The 23,403-nt window shown below is 56.9% G+C and overlaps 1 protein-coding gene across 4 annotated transcripts in view; it reads right to left on the bottom strand.

Annotated features, from left to right (window-relative positions):
• Positions 1–23,403, bottom strand: part of PXDN (peroxidasin) — a 60,009-nt gene that overhangs the window by 19,036 nt on the left and 17,570 nt on the right. For 3 of the 4 annotated variants that reach the window (XR_010384322.1, XM_064494771.1, XM_064494772.1), the window contains exons 2-10: positions 18,433–18,504; positions 17,431–17,502; positions 13,963–14,034; positions 10,610–10,681; positions 10,201–10,272; positions 7,973–8,142; positions 7,094–7,211; positions 5,092–5,261; positions 669–941 (exon numbers count right to left, since the gene is read on the bottom strand). Coding sequence is in view for 3 of the 4 variants with exons in the window: in XM_064494771.1 (XP_064350841.1) it covers positions 669–941; positions 5,092–5,261; positions 7,094–7,211; positions 7,973–8,142; positions 10,201–10,272; positions 10,610–10,681; positions 13,963–14,034; positions 17,431–17,502; positions 18,433–18,504 (1,091 nt within the window). In the remaining variant the exon portion in view is untranslated. The remainder of the gene's footprint in view (positions 1–668; positions 942–5,091; positions 5,262–7,093; positions 7,212–7,972; positions 8,143–10,200; positions 10,273–10,609; positions 10,682–13,962; positions 14,035–17,430; positions 17,503–18,432; positions 18,505–23,403) is intronic. The other variant, XM_064494770.1, reaches the window with a different exon arrangement.

Below are 23,403 nucleotides of genomic sequence, written 5' to 3'. Positions count from 1 at the left end.
TTGCAGAATAACACAGCCAGTACAACTCCATTTTGATAAGAGCTACAACCACAGCCAAAAAAGGCCAAAACCAAAGGACATGATCGTCACGTGCAAAGGAGGAGCCGGAGGGTGAAGTAAGGACAGGTTGTGAGTGGCGTGGCTGCCGGTGGAGGCAGAAGAAGCTGGTGGGGCGAGAGGCGGAGGGACAGAACGGATTGCTCTGCTTCTTGCACTTCTGTGTTGTCTTAGCGCTTCCCAACCGATGACCCGCTCCACAATTTATTTAAAAACTAACAAACTCATTATAAAGTCAAGAAACTTGGCAATACACAGCATAAGTAAGTCTTAAAACCACACGTACTCTCAGCACCCAATGTCCAAAAACCGATCCTCGGGAAACTCCACGAGGAGTGCAAGACTGACTAATTCTTACACACACGAAGGCCGTGTGCACACCCGCATTCACGTTGGGAACACAGCCAAAAACAACCCCCCCCGACCTCCTCAAGCCTCCATTTGGAAACTAAATTTAAAGCCGAGTTGCGCAGAGAAGGTCAGATGTGATGGACAAGATCAAGGGGTCCCAGGAGGGGGACCAGGATGGAGCCCTGGGGGGGCTGCTGGGGCGCCCGGGGTGTGCGGCAGGCGCGCGGGGAGGGAGGGTCTCCGCGTGGCCGGCTCCTCACCCTGGACGATGATGAAGGCGGTGGCGTGGATGCTGTCCACCGTGTTGGACGCGAAGCAGGTGTATTCCCCGCTGTCCTCCTGCTCCACCTTCTGGATGTAGAGGCCGCCAGATGGGGTGACGCTCACCCGGGGGTCCGCGGGCACGGGCGTCCGGTCGCCCCTCGTCCAGGTGATCCGCGGCGGAGGGTGGCCCGTGGCGCTGCACTCCAGGGTGACGCTCTCCCCGACCAACACCTCTGTGTTCTGGGGCTGGATTACAAAAGTGGGGCGGGCTGTCACAAGGAAACACAGATTCTCAGTTAACACCCTCCGGGTTAGCAAACGGCTTCTGCTTAGGTTTTTCTGTTTTCATGCTGCGTCCCTACCCAGGGACCTCTAACGTAAGTAACACAAATGCAATTCAGTTGCACACTTTGTCTGCTTTCCTTTTTAAAGAAACGTGAAAAATAAATTGCAGAATAACACAGTAAATATGGGCCACTGCCTGGGGTCAACTGACCATCAGCGGCTCTGACTGACCGGCCAGAGCCGGTTTCTTCTTTAAAAGTGGACTGAGCTCTGTGGAGAAGTCACACTTCTGTTTATTCTGCGTGCATTCTGTCAGTTTTATAATAAACCTTGCAGCTAGCTGTCACTGGTTATAAAACATTGTTTTTGAAGGGTATTTAGAACATATAGAAATAACAAATTTCCCTATAGAAAAAAATGCAAATTAATATTATACTGAAAAATATTTTTCAACTCTAAATCCAGAGGGAAAAAAAACCCATACACTTATTATTGGGCTTGTGAGTTGAGTTTGTACAAAAACGGAACTTTCATGCATCACACATCGGCAGCACAAAGTGCCACGGTCCACCTGGACAGTAATGGGGACACATAAATTAAACTAAAAATTCATTCACCCTTTTACTCAGAAATTACTCTACTAGGAATTTACCCTACGCATAATTTTACAAGATTGTACAACAATATAAGTACAAAAGAGGGGCTTTTTTTATTACTGCATTTTTAACTCAGGCTGATATCCTTATCCACAATTTTCCAACTCAAGAAGCTCCAAAAATAAAGTATTTTTTCATAACTTCTTTGTTCGGTACCTTGACGTCCCTAGCGTACGACTACCCATCTTCACTTACCCACTTGCCATGAGTGTCCATACAGTTTGCTGTAGTTTATGTACTGATTACTGGGTATCACCCAAGGTTCTGTGACAGCACAAGTCAGTAAACAGATTATGCTCTGTGTGCACTTCTAAAAAAAATCCCCAAATTTCTGAATGTCAAACAACATCTGGCCCAAGGGGTTTCATATAAAGGGGTTCGGACCTATGACAGCAAAAGATCTGGAAAAGACTTAACGTACTGCAAAGGGAAGTAGCTGAACAGGTGTGTCACCTGGGTAATGACACTGTGCAGCCGATCATTAAAAAGAAAAGGGTAAGAAAGCCCCTCGAGGGCTGACATGAGCTGCCTCTTCCCTTGCAGGCACTGACAGTATTTTCCAGAAAGATGAGTAATTTGAGGAGGTGGGATGGAGTGGGAATTCCGTGGACGAGGCGAGGAGTCAGGAAAGAGACGTCTTTACATCTTTGCCTATTTGTTAATGCTTAAGCCCCATTCGTCACATGCCGAAGTAACAGGAGATCGCAGAAAATGCAGGAATGACATTTAACATCAGCACCTGTGAGAAAGGCAAGCTAGAGACTGGAGAGCTGCCCACAGGGACAAGAACACCAAAGTCAAAGCCCGTCTTGAAGGCACCCCGGGCCCTGCGATTGTAAACGTGGTGTCTAAAAGCCTCAGGAGACGGAAAAGTGAGGGCTTTCCAAGATGAGTCAGACAGAAAACTCCAGGACGGTCCGCCCCCAGCGCATCCGCCATCAGCATGAGAACGAGCTGGAGAGAAAGTCAGTGCTTCCCCCCCACCCCACCCCGGGGACTGGGCTGGGCAGAAGGAAAAATAAACGTCATATTAAGCTTTATCAGCCAAAGTGCATCCTCATGTAGGTCTGCTGTCTATTCACCCCACGTCAGGCAGAAGGGAGGTGACCCCAGGAGAAGACCTGAGACGCAGGAAGAAATGAGGAGACCTGGAAGTGACAGCACATAGGCACAGACAGAGGAACATCAGCACAAAATAATGTTCTTTTATATGTTAAAAAACAGAACTCAGCCTATAAACTAAGGTAAGTGACTGTGCTTGAGACAAATGTAGAGACAGTAACTGCAGACTTCGATGATGTAAGAATGCTCTTGAAATTCCCTAGGACAACCGCTTAAAAAAAAGAAATAGGGTCTCTAACTTCCAAACTAGAAGTAGAAAATAAAAGGCGAAAAGAAGTGTTTCAAAATAAGGCAAAAAACACAGAAAAGGTTGGATAATTAGTCCAAAATAAGAGGGAAAATTTATAAATCTAAATATATTGCTGACTATAATAAATATAAATGGGCTTATTTTAAAAGTCAGTCTGATTGATTGTTTTTAAAAATCTAGGTCTATGCTATTTATAACATCCCAAATCTATTAATATAGAAAGGTTCAGAGCAAAATGGTGGAAAAGGTACATCTGACAAACATTAATCAAAAGCAAGCTGGTTGCCTCTGTATTAAACCAAATTACTCTGAAGGCAGAAAGCACTAATAGAGGTGGAAGTGTCAATGATCAAAAGTTTAATCTGCCAGGAAGGCAAGAATTGCAAACTTATAGGCCCCAAATAACACGGCTTCAGAATAGATAAAGTGCATCTAGCCCTCTGTGACTCACGGAGACCTACACTGAGTCTGTGATCATTATAGGAATCACGGGGATGGCAAACTTTTCCCGTAAAGGGCCACAGAGCATTTATTTTGGGCTTTAAGGTTGTAAATCTTTGAGTGTGATCATGGTCCAATAAAACTTACTTAACAGACACTGAAATTTGAACTTCATATAATTACCATGTATCCTAAAATACCACTCTTAAACTTTTCCATCACGTAAAAGTGTAAAACACATTCTTAGTTCAAAGGTCTTCGAAAAACAGGCAGTGGGCCAGGTTTGGCAGCCCCTGGTCCAGGCTGAGGGGCTGTCCCTCGCTCTGAAGTGACCCTCCCTTCAGGGCCTGGGAGACCCTCCTGGTGCATTTTCAGGGAGAATTGCAACATGCTCGCCTAGCACACTAAAGAAGCCTCTTGTTCCTGAGAGAGAAACAAAAAGATCAAAAGGCGTCAGATTTGGAACTCTCAGGCTGTAAGACTTTGATATTCCTGTTTAGGAACCATTTAACCTGCTAACACAGCAGCTCTGCTAAGGAAATGCACTCTTCACGCTCTCCTGTCCCCTATGTCCTGTGACACACACCTCCACGCTGCACACTCTGGACAGTGTTCTGTGGGTTTCCTTGTTCCTTGCAAACAAAGCAGAGCTCCGCTGGGACCAGGAGCTGTGTCTTGTCTGTGGCAGGTTCACAGCAATGTCACTTTACAAAGATGCTGGACGCCTTGCTCCCCTCGGGGACACTGGGATTAAAGGGCTTTGCCTCGGCTGTGATGTAAGACCCGTGGTCTTCTCTGAGCTGAAATCTGACAGCCAGGAATGCTCACTTGCCAGTACGCACAGACTGTGTGCAGGCTGAGCTGTATCAAGCGACACAAAGATCTTGTACTAAAAACCTAAACGCAGAAATGCACAAACCTTCCACTGCCGTCGAGGGGGCTGTAACGCCCAGAACTGCAAAGCTCAAGGGACACAGAGCCCGGCCCTCCAACAGGAGGACGACGCCACTGACCCACGAGGGGCCAGAGTCGCTGGGCTGCTTCTGGCACCGCGGGGCGCGTGGCCCTCCCCACTGGACCGTTCTCCAAGGCCCTGCTCCTCTTCTGACCAAAGCCCACAGAGTCAACACTTTGACAAGGGTGGGGTTTGTAACCTGGCAGGACTCAGGCCAGTGCGAGGCTGCAGCTGTGTTTCCTTTGGCTCGAAGTCTTTTCAGACCAGGTGCCAATATTTTAGATGTGGGAATTTTGCATAAAATTCTAAATTTTTGCCTTCTTTTAAAATAACCAAAGCCCTGAGCACGAAAAAGTCTCCATTGCCAAAGAGCAACAAGTGACAGGTCCCTTCAGGCCAGCGAGTGGGAGGTGCCAGGGCCGGGGCACACGTCTCTCCAGGTGTGAGAGAGACTCTGCCTGGACTGTGCACAGCATGGCCGGCCTCCACTGTCCACTCTGACAGACCGTCCTGGAGTGGGGGCTGACCGTGAGCCAGAGCAATGGCCGAAAGTCGCGGACGACTCCGCCGGCCCTGCGGCAGGGGCGTCGGGGGGAGCCCGTGGTGTTCCTTTGCCTCTCACCAGTGGAAGCGGGGACCGAGGGGGTGGGCAGGGCAAGGATGGTCCCGGGAGGACCCCCGAGCAGCTGGCTGGTGAACACTCTACGCACCTGGAGAGCCGAAGTACCTGAGGGTCACCTCCTGCGTCTTCGCCTCCCCGGCCACGTTCTTCGCCATGCACTGGTAGACGCCCTGGTCTGTCTCCCGCGTGTTCTGGATCATCAGGGTCCCGTCGCCCAGCAGGTTCAGGCGGGAATCCGTCTTCATGCTCAGCTCGTTACTGTGAAGGCAGAAGCCGGTGGGGACACCCCAGCCCCCGGCGGGAGGTCCGGTCTAGGCGCCGGGACCCCAGCCTGGAGGCACAAGGTACCTGGAGATGCGGGGTGTGCGGACCTCACTTTCCCGGAAGCTTTCCTTCCAAACAGCCCGAATCAGCCAGCATTTTTGGGAAAAGTGTCCAGGTATTTACATCTGTAGTTAACTCATATTTTTACTCTTATCATGTACACGTTCAATCTATAAATGTTTTAAGGTGGTCCTCATTCCAAACGGAAAAAAGGGCGTAATGGGAAAAATTCACAGGAAATCCTTTCCCTTGTTTCTGGTAAACTCATTAAAGATAATGAGGTAGAAACACTTCAATTACTGAAAGCAGATTACAAACGCCGACAGAACAAATCAGCCGCTGTCCCAGAGCTTTCCGAGGACGAGGCTCAGAGTCCCAGGTGCTGCAGGGAAAGACCCTGGCGTGCGAGACGCTGTGGGCTCCCCAGCCACCTTCCTCCTGCTCCTCTCCTGTGCCAGCCCGGTGACCCCTGCCCAGGGATGTCCAGATGGAAGCAACCGTCGTCTCAGGCCCCGTGGGTGAGACTCGCCGACGGGTCTCCCATAGACACTGTGAGGCCACGGAGGTGGGGATGCCGGCAGGGGAGGCGGACACAGCCCCGCACCAGACGTCGGGCCTGGGCTCTGGGTCTGACTGCAGTGATGGGCTCTGCAATCTGATGCTTAAAGTGTCAGTGTGTTCGTCATAAATGCAGGTGGGAAGGGCCTGAGCAGAATTCACGCTTCTCTGCCTTGTGAGTGCACACGTCCTGAAGGAATCCCACCAGCGTCCGCTCTGGACTGTGGGTCTCACCCCTCAGAGCTGTCCCAGAGCCCGAGCTCCTAAGACTGAGGACAGCATCTCCAGTTTTCTGTACCCAGCCCTGGCCCCAGCCTGACGTCACCCTGGTCATGACAGCAAATCCAGGCCCAGGGCCAGCCCCACGTCCCCGCGAGCAGGACCGCGTCTCGGCAGACCCCCCCGCCAGGCCCGCTGTCCACCTGCCTGTCTTCTCTGCAAACACTGCCGGACCCGGGAGCCGGGCCACACCTCTGCTGGGAGCCTGGCCCAGGCCCGGAGGGGCGGTGGCTCAGCGGGCCTCAGGCTCCCATCTCCTCGCTCCACCGAGACTGAGCACGGCTGGGGCCGTGTGGAAACCCTGAACCCACAGGGAGGGCCCTGCTAGCGAGTGAGTGGTGCCAGTTCCCAAGCAAATAAACAGGGGGCGGTGATTACGTGGTCTCAGGCTGAGGCTTCTCCAGGACTCAGTTCAAAGTGTGCGGCCAGCAGGACTGTCTTCCCACTCAGACGACCGGAGGAGTCTGACCCCATCCCCAGCCGACCCCCCCCACCAAAATGACTGTGGACGGAAGGGAGACCGTTGTCTCAGGAGGTAAACCAGATGCCCAGGAGCAAAGTGCACGTGCTCCTTGAAGACACCGTCCCCATGGGGAAGACGCCATCTTGTCAGGACGGGCCCACCCTCCAGGTGAGAAGCCCCAGGGACCAGCCCCCACAGCCGCCGCCAGAGACAGTGGGCCAGGGGGGCAGTTTTCCTCCCGCTCCGCAGCCCGGCAGGGGCGCGACGTGCTGACCGCCACGCGGCCAGGACCCAGCCCGTGGGGGCCTCAGGCCGAGCACCTCACAGAGGCCGTGAGGCAGCAGAAGTGCCGCCCCAGCCCAGTGGCTTTTTCAAAGCAGGAAAGACGCCTCCTCCTTGGTGCTCTTCATGGAGGACGAGGGTTGTCGGGGTGGCGCCCGGCGGCCTCCCGCCCTGAACCACTTACTTGTTCCTGAGCCAGATGATCTCGGGCTTAGGGTTGCCCTCGGCTCTGCAGGTGAAGAACACGGTGTTCCCCAAGGTGACATCTGCGTCCTGGGGCTCTGACGTGATCCGGGGTCTTTCTGCGCCAGAAAGGAAACCAGGCCTTTTTGGTCTTAAACCGTCACGTGAACGAGAACCCAGGGCAAATCTCTTTAGTTCAAGAGAAAATCGCGTCCGTTCAACCCAAAAGCATTCCCACGAGGACGGTGCAGTTCTCCACGGAGAAGATGGTTTAAAGCCGAATCACACAGCTTTTCTCACACCTGAGCCCACCCGCCCAGAGCCCTGGCGACCACCCGCCCTGAGTGGGTGCACGCCTCCCAGAGCAGGACACGCCAGGGCCACGGTGTCCAGGGAAGGAAAGGACTCACAACGGTACTTCTCAGCAGAAGCCGCCTGAGGGCAGCAGGCTGCGGGAGTCAGGCCGGCCAGAGGGCTCCCCTACCCCCAAGCCCCTCACTCAGTTCCGGGGTCCCTGCTCCGGCCTCTAAGGCCACCCAGTCACTGGCTGCAGAGAGGCTGCCCTCCTGACCTCTGGCCTGCTGGGCAGCTGTCCTCTCCATGTCCCCACGGCCACGCAGACTGGTCACTCACTAACTAGGAAACTCAGAGAACTGACCCTTCCAGGTCTCAACGTACTCATCCACCCACACGAGCAAATGAGTGTGTGTGCACGTGCGTGCATGTGCGTGTGTGCACGTGTGTTCGGTGCCCTCACCACCTGACGTCTTGGGGCACAAAGCATGGTCGGCATCGCTGTTACTGCGCGGCCGTCATCACAAAGCCCCCAGACTCAGCACGGTCCGCACTACCTCCCGGAACCTGCGCTGCGCTCGCTCACCACAGTCCAGCTCTTCCGGGGTGATGGTTGCCACCGACCGCCCCTGGATGCGTCGTGGATACTCGCAGGTGGCTGCGGCCTGCGCGTTCCCCGACCTGGCGTAGGTTTTCAGCAGGTCCGCCAGCCACAGGATCTCGCAGTCACAGTGCAGCGCGTTGGAGTCCAGGCGCCTGAGAAGGAGGCAGCGGCCGGTGAGACCACGGACGAGTGGTGACCAGCTCAGACCCCTCCTGCCGACCGGGGGCCTCCCTGGGCAGAGGGGGAGCCCAGAAGTGGGGAAACCCAAGTGACACAAATAAAAGATGCCAAAAGGAGGAATCAAACTGTCTGTTTTAGGTTCAAAAGATGGACAAACACGAGCTGGACGAGTCAGGAAGGCTTCCTGAAAGACACGGGACAGGAGCCCTATCTGAAGCCAGCAAACTGGCCCTGAGCCCTCCTCAGGGCGGGCGCTGGGTCACCAGCAGTATCCCACTTAGGCCTTAAACATTCCCGAAGGCAGGGTCGGCCCACAGGGCACGGCGTGCACAGACTGCGTGACCCCGGAAGCGCCTGGGGAAGCGCCCGGTGAGTCTGGACACCCCTGTTCCCACAGGTGCCATGTGGGTGTCCCTCCACCCCTGGGAAGGAGGCTGTTCCTGCAGCAAAGCCTCTGTAACAGGAGGACCAGGAACACGGCTGACTGACAGGCACGTGCTGGCAAAGGGGCGTGACCGCTCACATCACACCTGGGAGGTGGAGGCAGGGCCGTCTGATCAGAGCCGAGTTCACACCCCAGGCCAGAGCGCCCGGGAGATCGAGGCCTGTGATGCACACCTCCCACCTGCGTTACCCTGGGACGCTGGCTCGGAGCGGGTGGCAGGCAGAACTGGCCCCCAGCCTGGATGGCCATCTCTCTGACGAGCGAATCTGTGGGGGACCCAGCACCCGCCTGGCTCCCCTGGCCTGATGGCCTCTCTGACAATCATAAATCGTTAAGGAACAGGACCTCTGTGCTCAGGGTGGGCCCTGAGACAGAGGAGGAGAGGCGAGCCCAGGTGCGTGCCAGTGGCCAGCCCTGCCCAGGCCAAGCGGGTGGGGAAGGAAGTCCCCCTGCCCTGCCGCTGGGGCGGGGGGCGAGGGGCGGCTCAATGAGGCGGAGAAACCCGAGTCTCACAGACTGAGTGGAGGCCGGGGGCAGCCAGCGCACAGCACCGAGACCCCGGGGCTGAGGGGCTGGCCAAAGGAGGCGAGAACCAGAAGAAAACTTTCTCAGTGTCTTGCAGACTCAGGTAACCCCCGCTGCCCTGAACATCTCGGGCGCTGCTGGCAATTTTTAACCACTCGCTCTCAACTATCAAATGGGCAGCAATCATCTTATCTGCTACCCAGAACGCAGTTTTCAGTTTGGCTGGGGATTTCTTTATCCTGAAGAACAAAAAGCAATCATAAATTGTGATGGAAGCCTGTGTCTTACTTCGCTAATGCAAAAAACAATAAATAGAAGGCCGCTGTGGGCTGCGGCTTGCTGATGAGAGCCTCTGTCTCTTAAGCTTCTTCATTGTCCACACTCAGTAATACCTAACTGACAAACAATGGCCTTCAAGACCTCGAGGAAGAACACAAAAAGGATGTCAGGTGGCCTTCTCCCTCAGTATCAGGGAGCCTTAGTCCTACGATAAGGAAATACTCAGCGTAGAGGTAAAGTATTTTGAGAGACCTAGAAACAAGGAGAATTCAGCTATGTGCACGCCTAAGGCAAAGGTACAGGATATAGTTTACAGATTCCTTGCAGACTGACTTTATTTCCACCAGTAAAAGAGGCAACATGGAATTAAAGATTAATCTGAAGAATATAAAATCGATTTAAGGGGGAGGGTACAGCTCAGTGGCAGAGAGCCTGCTCAGCATGCATGAGTTCCTGGGTTCAATCCCTGGTACCTCCGTTAGAGACTAACTAACTAACTAACTAAAACTAGCTACCTCCCCTGCAATGAAACAAAACAAACTGATTTTAAAAAAAGCCTTGCTTGCCACGAGAGCACTGGTCTGCTGTGCGTTCTGAGTCCCCCGGGTTTCCATTCTGCGTTCTGGTGGTTTAACCCCCTCTGCCTCGTACATACTCCCTTCCTAACGAATATTCAGTCTGCAATAAATTCTTCAAGATACCCAGTAGAAAGGTCAGGTAAGCGCACAGCCTGGAGGAGTCAGTCTTTGCTGAAGACAACATAAAAGGTCATTATACTTACAATCTTTTCATAGATTCCAAGTGATTAAATGTTCCCGGAACCAAATGTGTAATTCGGTTGTTGTGTAAAAACCTGTAATAAACCAAAACAACTCTTTAAAGTACTCCTTAAAAGTGTGGAAGAGAGCCCAAGCAGTTAACCGGACCAGCTTTTAAAACCGTCTCAGTGACGCATGTTTCACACAAATGAATCTGAGGACGTTACTCAGTGCAGAACGTAACTACATTTTCCCCTATTTTATCAGTGTTCCCCAATAAAGAGGACGTGCAAGTCCCGCTTGTGAATTTTCTACCGAGATGTCTCTGGGTGTGCGAGCAGGATCGACCTTCACGCTATCCCCGCAAACGCAGAGCCGGGGCCCCAGGCGCTGCAGGTGGAGAGGGAAGGTCGGGAAGGAAACGCAACTTACAGCCGCTCCAGCTTTGGCAGGTGTTGAAATGACTCTGGGTCCAAAGTCTCTATCTGATTAAAGTGCAGGTACCTGGAAAAGGTTTTGAAAAGATGGAAAAGAAACAATTTACAATGATTTCAATTTCCTTCTACAGGTCTACGGACTTTCTGCTGACCACATTTCTTCTCTAAGTCATTTCAGATCTGCAGGTCAACAGGGAACTCCCCGGGTGCCCTGCGCCATGCGGACAACGGGTGAAGTCAGCAAGTGGGGAGACGGAGCGCAGACCATGGGTCCGCTGGGCAGGTAACTAAAGGCCACGCGCTCCGACCGGCCTCCTTCCCACCCAGAGGGGAGGAGCCAGGGCCGCTCACTTCCCGCACAGGCAGACCTTCCCAGGAAAAGTCAGCAGGGCCTCCACGACAGCACGCGTTCAGGATGCGGACGCCTTCACTCACATCTTCTAACTTACTTTCACATTCAGGAGCGCCTGACCTACACCTCCAGCTGACACGGGGTGCCTGTCACCCACGGAGACAGCCACCCCCGGAACGACAGGAGGAGAGCTGCACCGGCCCTGAAGCCGCGCGTGTCCTCAGACGCCCCCTGCTCACATGCCCGCCCGGAGCCTGCACCTCCGCCCTGGGCACAACTCCTCACTTTCCGTAACTGACCATCTCTGCTAAAAGCGATTTCTTCTAATTTTCGTAAATATCGCTTTTCTCACTTTGAAAATCTGTGAGTTTTTCCCTGAGAAAAACACACAAGTCACCTTCCACCAGGGGCTTTTGCACGAGTCCCTCCGTCCACAGCCTCGCCGCCCCCTCAAGCACACACCTGCCCCTTCAAGGCGCGCGGGGACCCGAGCACCAGGAGCTGAGGCCTGCCAACCCAGCAAGCGCGCCCTCTCTCTGCCCGCGCCGTCCCCAGAGCCCCTCGCTGTCCCCAGAGCCCCTGGCTAACTCCGAAACTGCTGTGACTTCAAGGTCGCCTGGCTTCGACTGCACTTGCCCTGTCCTGTCCGCCCCTGGTCCCCTGGGCCAGCTCGCTGGGAGAACCAGCCAGTGAGTCTGCGTGCCCTTAATGACGTGGCCACAGGGCTTCCCACCCTCCCCTCCCCGAGCCCGGTGGGGACGGGCCTGTGTCCCCCGCCCTCTCTGCCTGAGTGGGGTCCTGAGAGGAGGACTAAAGCGGACACCTTCATTAGCGACCACCCAGGACGCACATCCCCAACGGCCACTGGGGACCAGCCCCTGGGGACTCGCCCCCATGCCAGACACAGACACGCTGCATGTGGAGACACGTTCAGCCATGTTCAGGGGGCTGCGGGCCAGCTGGGCGGGTTGAGGAAGAGCGCAGATGAAGGGAGGTCACGCCAGCCCCAATTCTGAGTGGCTGTTTAAAAATCGACGTGCCAACAGCCAACAGGGCAGGCGGCTAGGAAGAGGCTGACCAGATGTGAGCGCGGCCTTGAGGACGCCCAGGGGTGCAGCTACCCCTCCCGACAGCAGAGAGAAAACCAGGCCAAAGGCAGGAAAGGGGCCCCCAACCCAGTCTACTGTCCCTGCCCCCTGCCTGCTGCCTTCCAGGGAGCCCAGGTGAGGCTCCCTCCAGGCTGCTGGACGGGGCAGCTCTGCACGGTGCCTGGAAGCCCCGAGCCTGTCAGTGTCTCTGGGTCAGAAGTCAGAGCTGCGGATGCACTCAGGGCAGCCGGCCGGCCTAGGCTGCAGGCCACCACCAAGTTCCTTCTCCACGAGCCTCTCCACCCTGTCCAGTCTCCCGCCCCTGCCGGTTAGGGAGACCCCACGGGAGTAGACTTAGCACAAATAATCAGTAAGCATGTGCAAACGCCTCTGCGTGTCTTTAACGCCCAGGACGGCAGAGATGCTGGGCAGACTCGGGGGCCCAGATCACAGCCCCCCTCCTCCCGCCAGCCTCCCCTCTGGCTGGGAGCACCTGCCTCTGGCGCTGAGTCTGGAGGGGGGACGGAGGTGGTGGGACCCGCAGTGCTCCACACACGGCGGGGGCAGCATCCACCCGCCGGCCTAAGGAAACGCTCCCCTGCTCCCTCCCGGTGCCCCTGGCGGGGGGGGGGGGACGGGCCCCTCATCCCTTCACCCCCATGTCTGGGCAGCAGAGGCCCCCTCCCTCCCTCCAGCCCCAGGTCTTGGGCTGGGAGCCCCTGACCCAGCTGCCCCCCAAACCGCTCAGGGCTCCGACAATGCTGTTCCTTTTGCCTCCTGTTTCTCCAGACTTCGCCTCTTTTCTCCTAAAAAAGAACCCCCTCCCCCTACAAGGCCTGACGGGCCCCACGGAGCTGCAGTCCGGTCGGCGCGTCCAGCCACAGCCCCTGCTCCACTGGGACTTGCGGGACGCGGACGTGCTGCCTGGCGCCTCCCCCTGCCACCCAGGTGCTCTGCAGAGGCTGCCACGTGTCTCTGCGAGGACCTGGACCCCCACATCCTTCTCCCTGAAGCAGAGGGCACGACCCTCACAGACAACTGCTTCCCAAATCTGCTCCACGCCGGGCACAGCAGGCTCAGGAAAGCGGCTCTCGGTCGAATAAAGGGACAGTATTTAGAAACACGAGCCCTGCGTGTGCTTCGGAAGCACCTGGATCAGGTGAGGCCTCCCCAGCTCCGCCTGCAGGCCTCGGGAGAGGCCTCTGTGCCCGGCCAAGCAACGAACCCTGAGAACGCATCACCAGCTGCCGCATTCACGGGGGTAAGGCCGCCTGACACGGGGCGCTCCGGGGACGCGCTCCCGCCCATCGCCTGGAAGGTGAGCGACATGCAAGCAAGTCCAAAAAGCTCCTCTGACCAGGCATTCTACTTCAGACGGACATGCTGACTTAACACGCACCCAGAGAAACAGCATCTGGCGAACACTAACTAGAAACGCGTGGAAAACGTTTATTTTCTCCAAAACAGTGACGTCACGAATGAAGAAGTAAACCGTGCGTGCAGACTCATAAACAGGAAATCCTGCGCAATGAAAACAGCCCCTCGCCCCGCGGCCCCACGCTTCTCCCCAGAAGACCGCTACCGGCTCAGATCTGCTAGCAAGCCTGTCTCCGTTAAACGGGGAACACCAGGGCCCCAGGGTCCCTCGGGCTCGCTGCCCCCTGTACCACGGATGCCGGGCGCAGGGCATGGTGCGCGGTGGGAACCAGCAAGCGTGGACGGACACGGGATGGATGGATCGGGCGGACCGCGGGATCGCTAGCTGACTGCTGCTCTTCCACGTGCATGCACGCCCCTACGTCCCCCTTGGCACAGACATGCATCGTGCAAACAGCAGGCTGAGCCCGTCTCCCCACAAGAGGCAAGGGCAGGCGAAGTCCAAGGAGCTGCAGAGCGGGGGGCACTTACAGTTGCTCTAGGGAGGCAAGTCCCTTAAACGCTTGCCTGTCAATTGCCTGGATCTCATTCTTGTACAGATAGCTGAAACAAGAAACACGGGGAGGGTTAGCACGCGCACCCTAGGCCGGGCGTCGGGCGGGAAGTGGCGTCAAGTGGGCACGTGGAGACAGCCTTCAAGCCAGGGCCGCTCTGGGCTACAGAGGACGCTCACATGGGAAGCACAGGTCCTCCCGCCAAGGCGCCCCCCCCCCCAAAAGGAAAGCCTCCCGGAGACGGCCAGACCACCGCTACGTCTTCCGGAAAGTCACAGTCTCGGAGTTCAGCTTGCGAGTGGCTGACAAGGCACTTGCTTCAGAGCCTGAGGGAAATAAAGTCATTTCTGACAAACACGTGAAACGCACTGAATGTAGGGTTCTGTGCCTGATACCCACACGGTTTCAGAACACCCAGGACTCCTCTGAGGGGCAGGCGTTACAGAGACTGACCCGCCGGAATCTGGTTCTTCTGAAACAGACACAGCCAGGGCTGATCAGAAGAACCCCGCAGCTGGCCCACTGCCTGTCTCCACACGGCCTACAGGCTATGAATGGCTCTTACATTTTTTAATGGTTAAAAATTTCATGAGAAGCACAGTATTCAGTGGCACATAAAATTCAGGCTTCAGTGTCCGTAACACAGCTTTGTCGGCACACGGCCACGGCCACTCGTTTAGTGAGTTTTGTGCTCAGATGTTTGGTCCTCAAAATCTCAGGTAGGTCCTGCCCCGTCCTTTACAGAAAGCGCTGGCCAGCTCCTGAAGGAACCTACCACAGGCGAGGACTTCCACTCCAAAGTACCACGATTCCACCAGAACCACAAAAGCACGAGCGCTGGGTCCTGGACCTCATCACACGGCCCTGCAGCGGCCGACCTCCCAAGAAGGCTGCTGGAAGTAGGATGAATCCTGCGCTCGGACCCAGAGATGCCCGCCCTGGGCGTCTCTCCACCACTGCAGTGCCAGGGCGTGCGTCCCTGCGTCTGAGGCCCTAGTGTGCGCTGCGGCCCGTCTAACGACCTGCTGCGCTCTCAGAGCGGCCGTCCTCCCAAGTGCCTCCCCTTCTCTCCGTGCAAATCCACTGAGGCTGCTTCACGGAGAACCACAAGCCGTAACACAAACCAGCCAGAACCTTCCCCCAGACTGAGGCTGGGGGCCTCTGACAGAGGCCTGGCCCAGCATCACTTCCTCAGACTGCGGGGAGGGGTCCCTGCAACGCTCCTCACCAGCCACATGGTCTCGAGTAAGAATCAACGTTTCTCTGCCTCGGTCTCCTCGTGTGTGAAATGGGAGAGCAGCAGGGCCTCACGGGACGGCTCAAGTTCAGCAGGTACACAGAAAGCTCTCGAGTGCACCCCACGGGCAGCCCCCGTTCAGGGGAGTCACCACCCCGGGGGCACCCCTGTAGGAGGTGAGCCTGAGCCCAGGAGGTTTCTGTGCCCGTGGACACCACCTTGCATGCACTTCGAAAAAATCAGAGCAAAGGAGTCCTCGTAAGGATACGTGAACTAACCCGTGCACGTTGACAGAGACACCAGAGCAGTCTGTCTTCGTGAGAACAACTGAGTATCCATCACCTTCTAATAAACTGGAAGTAAGTCTCTGCTTCATCAGAGTTGGCCCTTTGAACAGGAGTCCTCACCACCTCAAGGGCTAACATCACTGTTAGGAAATACTAGTTAAGGAGGAGGTTCACTTCTTAGTGGAAGTCACTGGGAGGATACGGACACTCAGCTTCTAGAAACACACCTTGGCACTGGTAAATACGCAAGGCTGGAATCATCAGTGCGCTCCCTAAGCCTCTGAGAATACGCTGCACGGTCTCCCAAACCAGCGCCTGTCGGGGCGCACCCTCCCCGTGAGGCCTGGGGACCGGAGGGGGCCGGGAACCACGGCAGCCGGAGGAGGGGGTCCCGGGACCCTCCCACCACAGCTGCGTCCCTGTCCTCGGTGTCTCTTCTCGTCACGGTCCGTCTCGTCCGGTTACTGCTGACCACTGCTCAGCCCAGGGACCTGCGAGGCCTGCCGCCAGTGGGCCTCTCGGCCAGGTTTGGGCGGGAGGAGGGGAAAAAGGTGGGAGCGCGGACGTCTTGAGAGCAAGCCGGTCAACAGACCAGGCTGAAAAATATTATTTTAAAAAACTGTCTTCAGTGAAAAATGAAACATCCCAATTACTTAACGTTAAATATATTCGCAGAGTAAACAATAAGGTGCTCTTAAGTAATTCAAATCAAAAGCAAAATACAAAGTGACAAAAGAATGCTTGAAAGTCTAAACATACACACGCCTCAAATACTGCCTATTGGGTAATTTCTGAATCTGCCTTCTAGGAAATAAACACTTTCTTCTGGAGCTTGCATAGCACTTAAAATTAAAAAAAAAAAAAAGAACAAAGCAAAACATAAACACGTAAGTAAATAAAAACCCAAGAAAACACAGAAGGCCCATCCCTTGTTTTAAAAATAAGCGACAAGGCGCAGGCGCCTCATCTGTGAGCGGCTCTTGTCTGCAGCAGCAGGACCATTAAACTTTTCCTTGCTCTTAAAAAAATGAATAAATAAAATTAAAAAAAGAAAAATAAGCAAAACGGGATGGTGTGAACATTACTAAGTAAACCCTAACACACTGCACTGAGTGTGACGGACAAACGTGTCCAGACACGGCACCTGCAGACCCTTCACGGGGGGAAACATCTTCTCCTGCAGAGTCAGTGCCGCCTCCGGTTCAGAACCACTGTCTCATCAAAGCTCAAGTGACTTCAAGACGTCCAGGCTCACACACCTCCCCAGAATCACTGAGATAAACCCCTCATTAAAACGGTGCTACTGAAGTAATTTGCTCAAAGCACATGGCACGTACTTCTAATCTGTGCAGAACCAGCCACACACTCAGAGCGTTTCCTTAAAAGTTCCCAGCTTTAAAATAAGTGCCTGTGAAGGAATCAAGCCAGGCGAGTTCATCTTCCAACTGCAAAACTGACTTCAACAAGCAGATGTTTTAAATGCTAATAAGCTTATTAATTCAAGTCAATTTGGAAAGTAAAACAACGCTGAACTACAGAAAAATAAGCGGTGAAATCGCGTGGAGGAAGATGGGGGACGTTAGCAGGAGCGCCTGGCATTGCAGAGGGACTTGTACCTGCACCTTACATCCCGCCCGCAGCTGGACAGCAGCTCGGAGCTGAGCAGCAAGCGCGAGCCAGCTGTTCCCGTCGGCAGCTGAGCACAAATTCCCCCCTTGCACCTCAAGAAGTGGAGAAACTGAACATCACAGAAGGTAACGCTTCGTGCTGAGGACAGCTCCCTTGAGAAACCCCAGCCCAAACTTCACTCGCCCTCTGAAAACAGAACCCCTTCTTCACGTGAATGTTATTTACCGTAAACCACAAACAGCGCGACATTCAGCTCAGAGATCAAACGGCCCAAACCCAGGTCCTCACTTACAGGTATTTTAGGTTCTCCAGGTCTTCAAACGACCCGCTGGGCACACTCTTGATCTGGTTGTTGTTGAGAAGCCTGCGGAAAGGAAGCTCCAGTAAGAAGAGGAGAACAGCAACAGTCCTGAGCTCCTGTTAGAAACTCACACCGGTCGCCGTGGAGGAGGCCACGGGATGCTCAGGCCACGGGCCATAATACCAGCATCCGCCGAGCGCAGGCCCACTCAGCCGACAGCACATTGGGGGTCTCACCCTCCCTCCGGCCAGTTTTCTCCAGGAACCGGTGTCCGCATCCGCCCACCCTGCCTCAGCTCTGGACACAGCAGAGAAGGAAGCCCTCCCTCCCCACCCTGCTGTGTCTCACAGTCCCCACTCCCGCCCGCTGGGAGGCCAGGGGTGTCCCTGAAGTGGGTCTCTGCCGATGAGCAGCCTGATTCACAGGGAGGGAGCCGGGGTCCTGAGCCACACGCCCTCCCTCCAGGCCCACAGGGCAGTGGTGACAGTTCCCGACCTCCATGGCCCACACACCCCCTGCGCCAAGGTCACCTCCTGGGCAGAACCCAAGCACTGCCTCCCACCTGGCTCGGCACAGCCCACGGCAGCCTGGAGTCGGCTGCAGAACCACCCAGCACTGCTCTATCCTTGCGGGCTAGACACTGGGGCACAGCCGGACGGTACCCCAACCCCCCAGGGGTCCACGCTGCGTGGGCAGATGTGAACCGGCACAGGCCTGGGACAGGACACACCCACAGAGGACAGACAGGCTCTTGGGCATCACACAAGACAGAGGGACGAACCCCACAAGGGCCCCTGAATCCAGGGTTTCGAGTGCATGACCCTCTGTCAGGCTCCACCTCCGCCTCGCCAGCCACGCCTGCCCGTCGGGGGCAGTGGGGTGGCCGCAGCGTCCAGGACACGCGGGAGGGGGAGGGGAACGGACAGGGATGCGATAACGTGATGGTTTCTGCACCTGTTTCCTACTGGTGCCCAGGACAACGGGGAGACTTACAGTGTGTTCAAGTTTCTCAGCCCCCTGAACGCCCCCGGCTGGATCTCTCTGATTCTGTTAAAGCGAAGATCCCTGTGAAGAAACAAGAAACACGTTTACAGAGAGAATCTGCTGCCGACCCCAGCCCTGCGTCCCTGTGAACTACCCCGTCCCCAAACGCTGGTGGAGCGGCTGAGACACACAGCCTCGCAGCTCACTCCTGGGTGAACCGCCCGCAGGAGGAGGCAAGAAACACAGGACACTCGTCAGGGCGACAGCTGGCCCCTCACAGGGCAGAAGCTGGTCTGAGCAACAGGTACCCAGAGGCAGCGCGGATCCCGCGTCCCGGCCGCAGGGCGCTCCAGGCTTTCAGCATGACGCCAGCGAGCACCGCCGGGGGCTGCAGGGACTCTGGGAGACCGCCGCGGGGCCAGCGTGGAGACGCAGCGGCGTTCGCCCCGTGGCTTCTGGGCGGGAACTGGCTGGCTAGCAACCACCTGTGATGTTCTCAGCGAGCAACTTCAGGCTGAAGGGCTCAAAGCCACAAAGCTCACTCGGCTGGCAAACTGGCAGAGCCGAGCTACTCAGTGTGTGCACCTCAGCCTCGCCGGGGCAGAGGGGGCGCCCCGAGAGCCCAGAGCGCGAGCCACACGCTGGCCCGGCAGGGGAGGCGCGCCGGCCCCGGGGCCGCGAGCAGGGGCAGGTGGTCCACAGAGATGCCCACGCCCGCCCGCTCCGGCCTGAACTAAAATCCAGCAGTTTAACAGTTCTGAAAGTCACTGAGAATTAGACAAGACCGCTTTCTTTACCAAGGAGTCGTAGAGAAGTTAAATTCCACGCTCACAGGCGTAACCCCTCCTGTCACAGTCCAACAGGAATTATTATGGGTTGAACTGCGACCCCCCTCAAGTTCACATGTTGCAGCCCGACCCCCAGGGCCTCAGACGGGACCATACTTGGAGACAGAGTCCTTACAGAGGTGACCACGGGAGAGTGAGGTCATTGGGTGGCCCTGGTCCAGCACAGCTGGAGTCCCTGTAAGAGGGGAGACTGGGAGGAAGGCACACGGGGGCTCCACGTGAGGACCGCCAAGACCCTGCAGAGCTGGGAGTGGGCACAGATCGCCCTCGGGGAGCAGCGGGACCAGCCCCAGCCCCACCGACTCCTGGCTTTGGACTTGCAGCCTCCGGGGCTGCGGGAGGAGACCTCCGCCTGTATCGGGTCATCGATGCCCTGTCGCGACAGCGCCGGGGACCCCCACGGGGCCCTGGGGCCACCCTGGCCCTGGGCCCGAGCGGGTGGACAGCTCTCTTGTGATGCTTGCTGAGTTTTTAGTGTCACGATCTTCTCAGGAATCCGATTATTTTGAGCTAGTTTAATACTGTAACTGACTTCCGGAAAGGGTTCTACTTAACGGCACGGTAAGAGGCAGCTCAGGGAGCGTTTGAGTCACTAAAATGACCAGCGTCTGGCGCGGGGGTCAGCAGTGAGGCGCAGCGCCCCGGCATCTCCCTCCCTGCTTCGGCTCAGGTTCTCGGGTCCCCCGCCACCATCGTGGGCAGCACAGACCCTCACCCTGGCTCGCTCTCTCTGATGACCCTGCGGCCCAGCAGCGTGCTCCTCCCCTGCACGCACAGCCTGGTTTTCTAGTAAACAGCTGCTCACATTCGTGTGCAGAACAGAGCGGATTCCACCCTCCCGCCCCCGGGGAGGGTCTGGGAGGGGAGGACACATGGGGAGGACCTCTGGGGGACGCAGATTCTGGAGTCTGAATGTAGAGGGAACTCTGGCCAGCCAAGACTTCAGTGTAAACCAGACGACCTGTGTTCTCTTACCTCGCTGGACACTGAGCTTTCACAGGGTTTGCACAGAAGACCCAACATGAGGGGAAGCCCCCGAGACGGCCTGGGCCACGCGCCTCAGTGGGGGCCGTGAGGACGTGTCACCCAGAAGCCCCGAGACGGCCTGGGCCACATGTCTCAGTGGGAGCCAGGAGGACGTGTCACCCAGAAGCCCCGAGATGGCCTGGGCCACGCGTCTCAGTGGGAGCCGGGAGGAAGTGTCACCCAGAACACTATTTACTCAAGAACCGAGTTTCAAGTTCAGAGTCAAGACCGCAGCTTGAAAACATGCAGCCCCGGGCTCCACCCCCTTGTCCATAAGCCCCAGGCCACAGGGGGCCACGGGGGAACCAGAAAGCAGACCAACAGGGAGGGAGGACTTGGCACCATGAGATCAGACCCAAGTGGGCAGCAGGAGAGGCTCTGGACCAACTGTCCCCTGGTCGGTGCAACGGAGGGAGGTGCCAAGGCAGCAGCCCCGCACACCAGCCCCGAGCAGCCTGGGGCGGCCAGCCTGCTGGGGGCCTGGGGCCGTGGGACTCGCACACCAGGTCTCAGCCACCTGGTACGAAAAATCTAATTTACATACGTCATTGATAAACCTGCACACTGATCATTACATTGAAACAGAACTGTGTTTATATACAGTTACAGTCTTAGTAAAATTAACCTGTTTCTTTCCAACTTTTATTGAAGCTGCTGGAAAGTTTACATTATATACGTGGGTCACATCGGGCTCCTACCGGACAGTGCAGTCTGTGAAGGGGGCGCTTCACAACTTCTCAGAAGCAGTCACGTCAGCCCCCTACTCTCTCAGCCAGAAATCAGGGGAAGCACAATTACAGCCCGGGGAGGCGCACAGAGGGCCTCTTTCCCACGAAAGGGGACTCACGGTAAAAAAGCACCAAGCTGAGGTCCCAGAACTGCAAACACAAGAGCTGGGCCCAGACTCACCACGTGGCCTGACCCACCCACCGCAAGCGCTCGGCCACAGCGAGCACACGGCGGGGAGGGCGAGCACACGGCGCGAGCAATCATCCCTCCCTCTGCAGAGGGAGGTGCTCGCACGCCCGGCACGCACACACTCACACTCGGGGGCGTCTTCTGGAGCAGCGGGGGGGGGGGGTGCAGAAAGTCAGAGGCCCTGAGACCTCAGCCCAGACAGACAGGCCAGGGCTGATAACCCGTGGGGAGGAGGAGCCACGGTCACTCCAAAGCATGACCTGGACCCAGGGGCACAGCCGCCGACCTCAGGGGCTGCTTCCCACCTGAGCCAGCCCTGCTCTGTGGGAGCTCCTGGATGGATTTATTACTTTAGTAACCTACTTGCTACTCATCACTCAGTTTGTTACCTGAGTCGCCGAGTGAGAGCTCTCTTAGCAGTGCCCTCAGCGTGGTCCCCCAGGAACTTGTTACAAAAGGGATTCTGGGACCCACTCCAAATCCGCAGACTCAGAAATTCTGGGGCTGGGGCCCGGGACTCTGCACCGTGATCCTGTCTCCAGGTGAGGTTTGACGGTCACGGCTCTCAGTGATGCCAGGAGGCAGCAGTGGTGCGTGTGTGATGCACACGTATGTACGAGGGCGTGTGGACACATGAGTGGCATCTGTGCGCACACACACAGCGGGCACCCCCCCATATCCTCCTGACCTTTAGCCCACGTGTCCCTGTGACACAGAGCTTACACTAAGCGCAGACCAATTACAAGGTAGTTAAAACTCACTGCGTACTCCAAGCCCCCCATGTTTCAGCTTCACAGTAGTGTCCACGTGCGCCTGAGGAGACGAGGGGCCCGACCCACAGGGCGAGGCCGCAGAGTGTCATCCGGCCCCCGCGCTACGACACACGCACGGGGGCCTCGGTTGCTTTCCAAGAGCGATGATTCCTCTCACAAGCACAACAACACCTCCACCGACAACGCTAACAGGAAAGCACCTGCTCTAAACGCTCCCTCAGCTCTCCCTGCCAGGCCTCGGGGGCGGGGCTGGGAGTGGGGGCAGGGCCGCGCGGGCATCGCCTGTCCCCCAGTGCCCGTGCCGCCCGGTCACCTGTCGCCACCAGGGCTTCCGGGCTTCCCCAACAAACAAGGACCTTCTGGAAACTCCCCAGGAAGTGGGCGCAGCGCACGGGGGCTGCAGACACCCTACCCGCCCCAGGAGCGCCCGAAAACTGCTCATCCGGAGCAGCAGAGCTCACCGAGCGGGGAGGGACTTCTCCGTACAACACCGGTGACAGCCCCCACGCCCCCGGGCAAGATCACAGAGGGAGAAGAGGCCACGCACGTGCACAGTGACCCAGGAACCCTCGCCTCCGCGGTGATCGTCACACACGGCCAGGGATCTCCCCGCCAGGCACTAAGTGTGTCAGGCCCGTGTCAGGGGACCATCTCTGGGTCGTGCAGCCCCCACACTCAGAGGGTCTCAGCGCAGGAGTCCCTCAGGGGCGCCCAGAAACTATGACTTTAGGGCAAGGCCACCTCAGCCTCACGCAGCCGTGGACGCAGCACGTGGCTCCCGCCTGGGGGCTGGCACCAGCAAGGGTGAGGGGGTTGGGAGGTCGCAGCAGCGAAGGGACCGTCCAAGGTCCGGGGACGCAGACCACAGTGGCAGCCCTGGGCCCAGAGGGGATGTGAGCTGGAGCTCGTGCACACCTCACATCCCGGCGGGTCCCTGCCTGTGTGAGCTTGTAGGGCCCCACCAACCTCAGCCCCAAGGGCTGGCTTCCGTGTGGTCATCGTAAACACGGTGCCCAAGCACGGGCATCTCCCAGGCCGGGTCTCAGCCGCGCAGGCGTCCACGGGACCAGACCGTGACCGTCTGGGGGGCTGGCAGCCGACCCCAGCCCTGCCTGTGCCCCGGTGATCCCAGGAACCGCGTACTGAAGACTTTTCCCAAGGCCTTTCCATTCTGTCCCCGGAAGCCCACGGCACGGGTGCCTGGTGCGGACAGCAGCATCATTAGGGGAAAGGGCCCCACTCCTGTCTCTCAGCAAACGAGGCGCCAAAACAGCAGCCTGGGCAAGCGTGAAATCCGGTCTGCCCGACTCAGCGTGTCTGCGAGGCCGCCTGATTAGAAACAGCCCAGAAAGCAGCCCTCAGACAACAGCCTCGCGCCAGCCTGGCGGCCGTGGGAGCCCAGCACCGCCTCCACT

Source organism: Camelus dromedarius, chromosome 15 (assembly GCF_036321535.1).
Source record: "Camelus dromedarius isolate mCamDro1 chromosome 15, mCamDro1.pat, whole genome shotgun sequence".
In the NCBI taxonomy this organism is placed as follows: domain Eukaryota; kingdom Metazoa; phylum Chordata; class Mammalia; order Artiodactyla; family Camelidae; genus Camelus; species Camelus dromedarius.
This window is presented reverse-complemented; position numbering and strand designations above follow the sequence as displayed.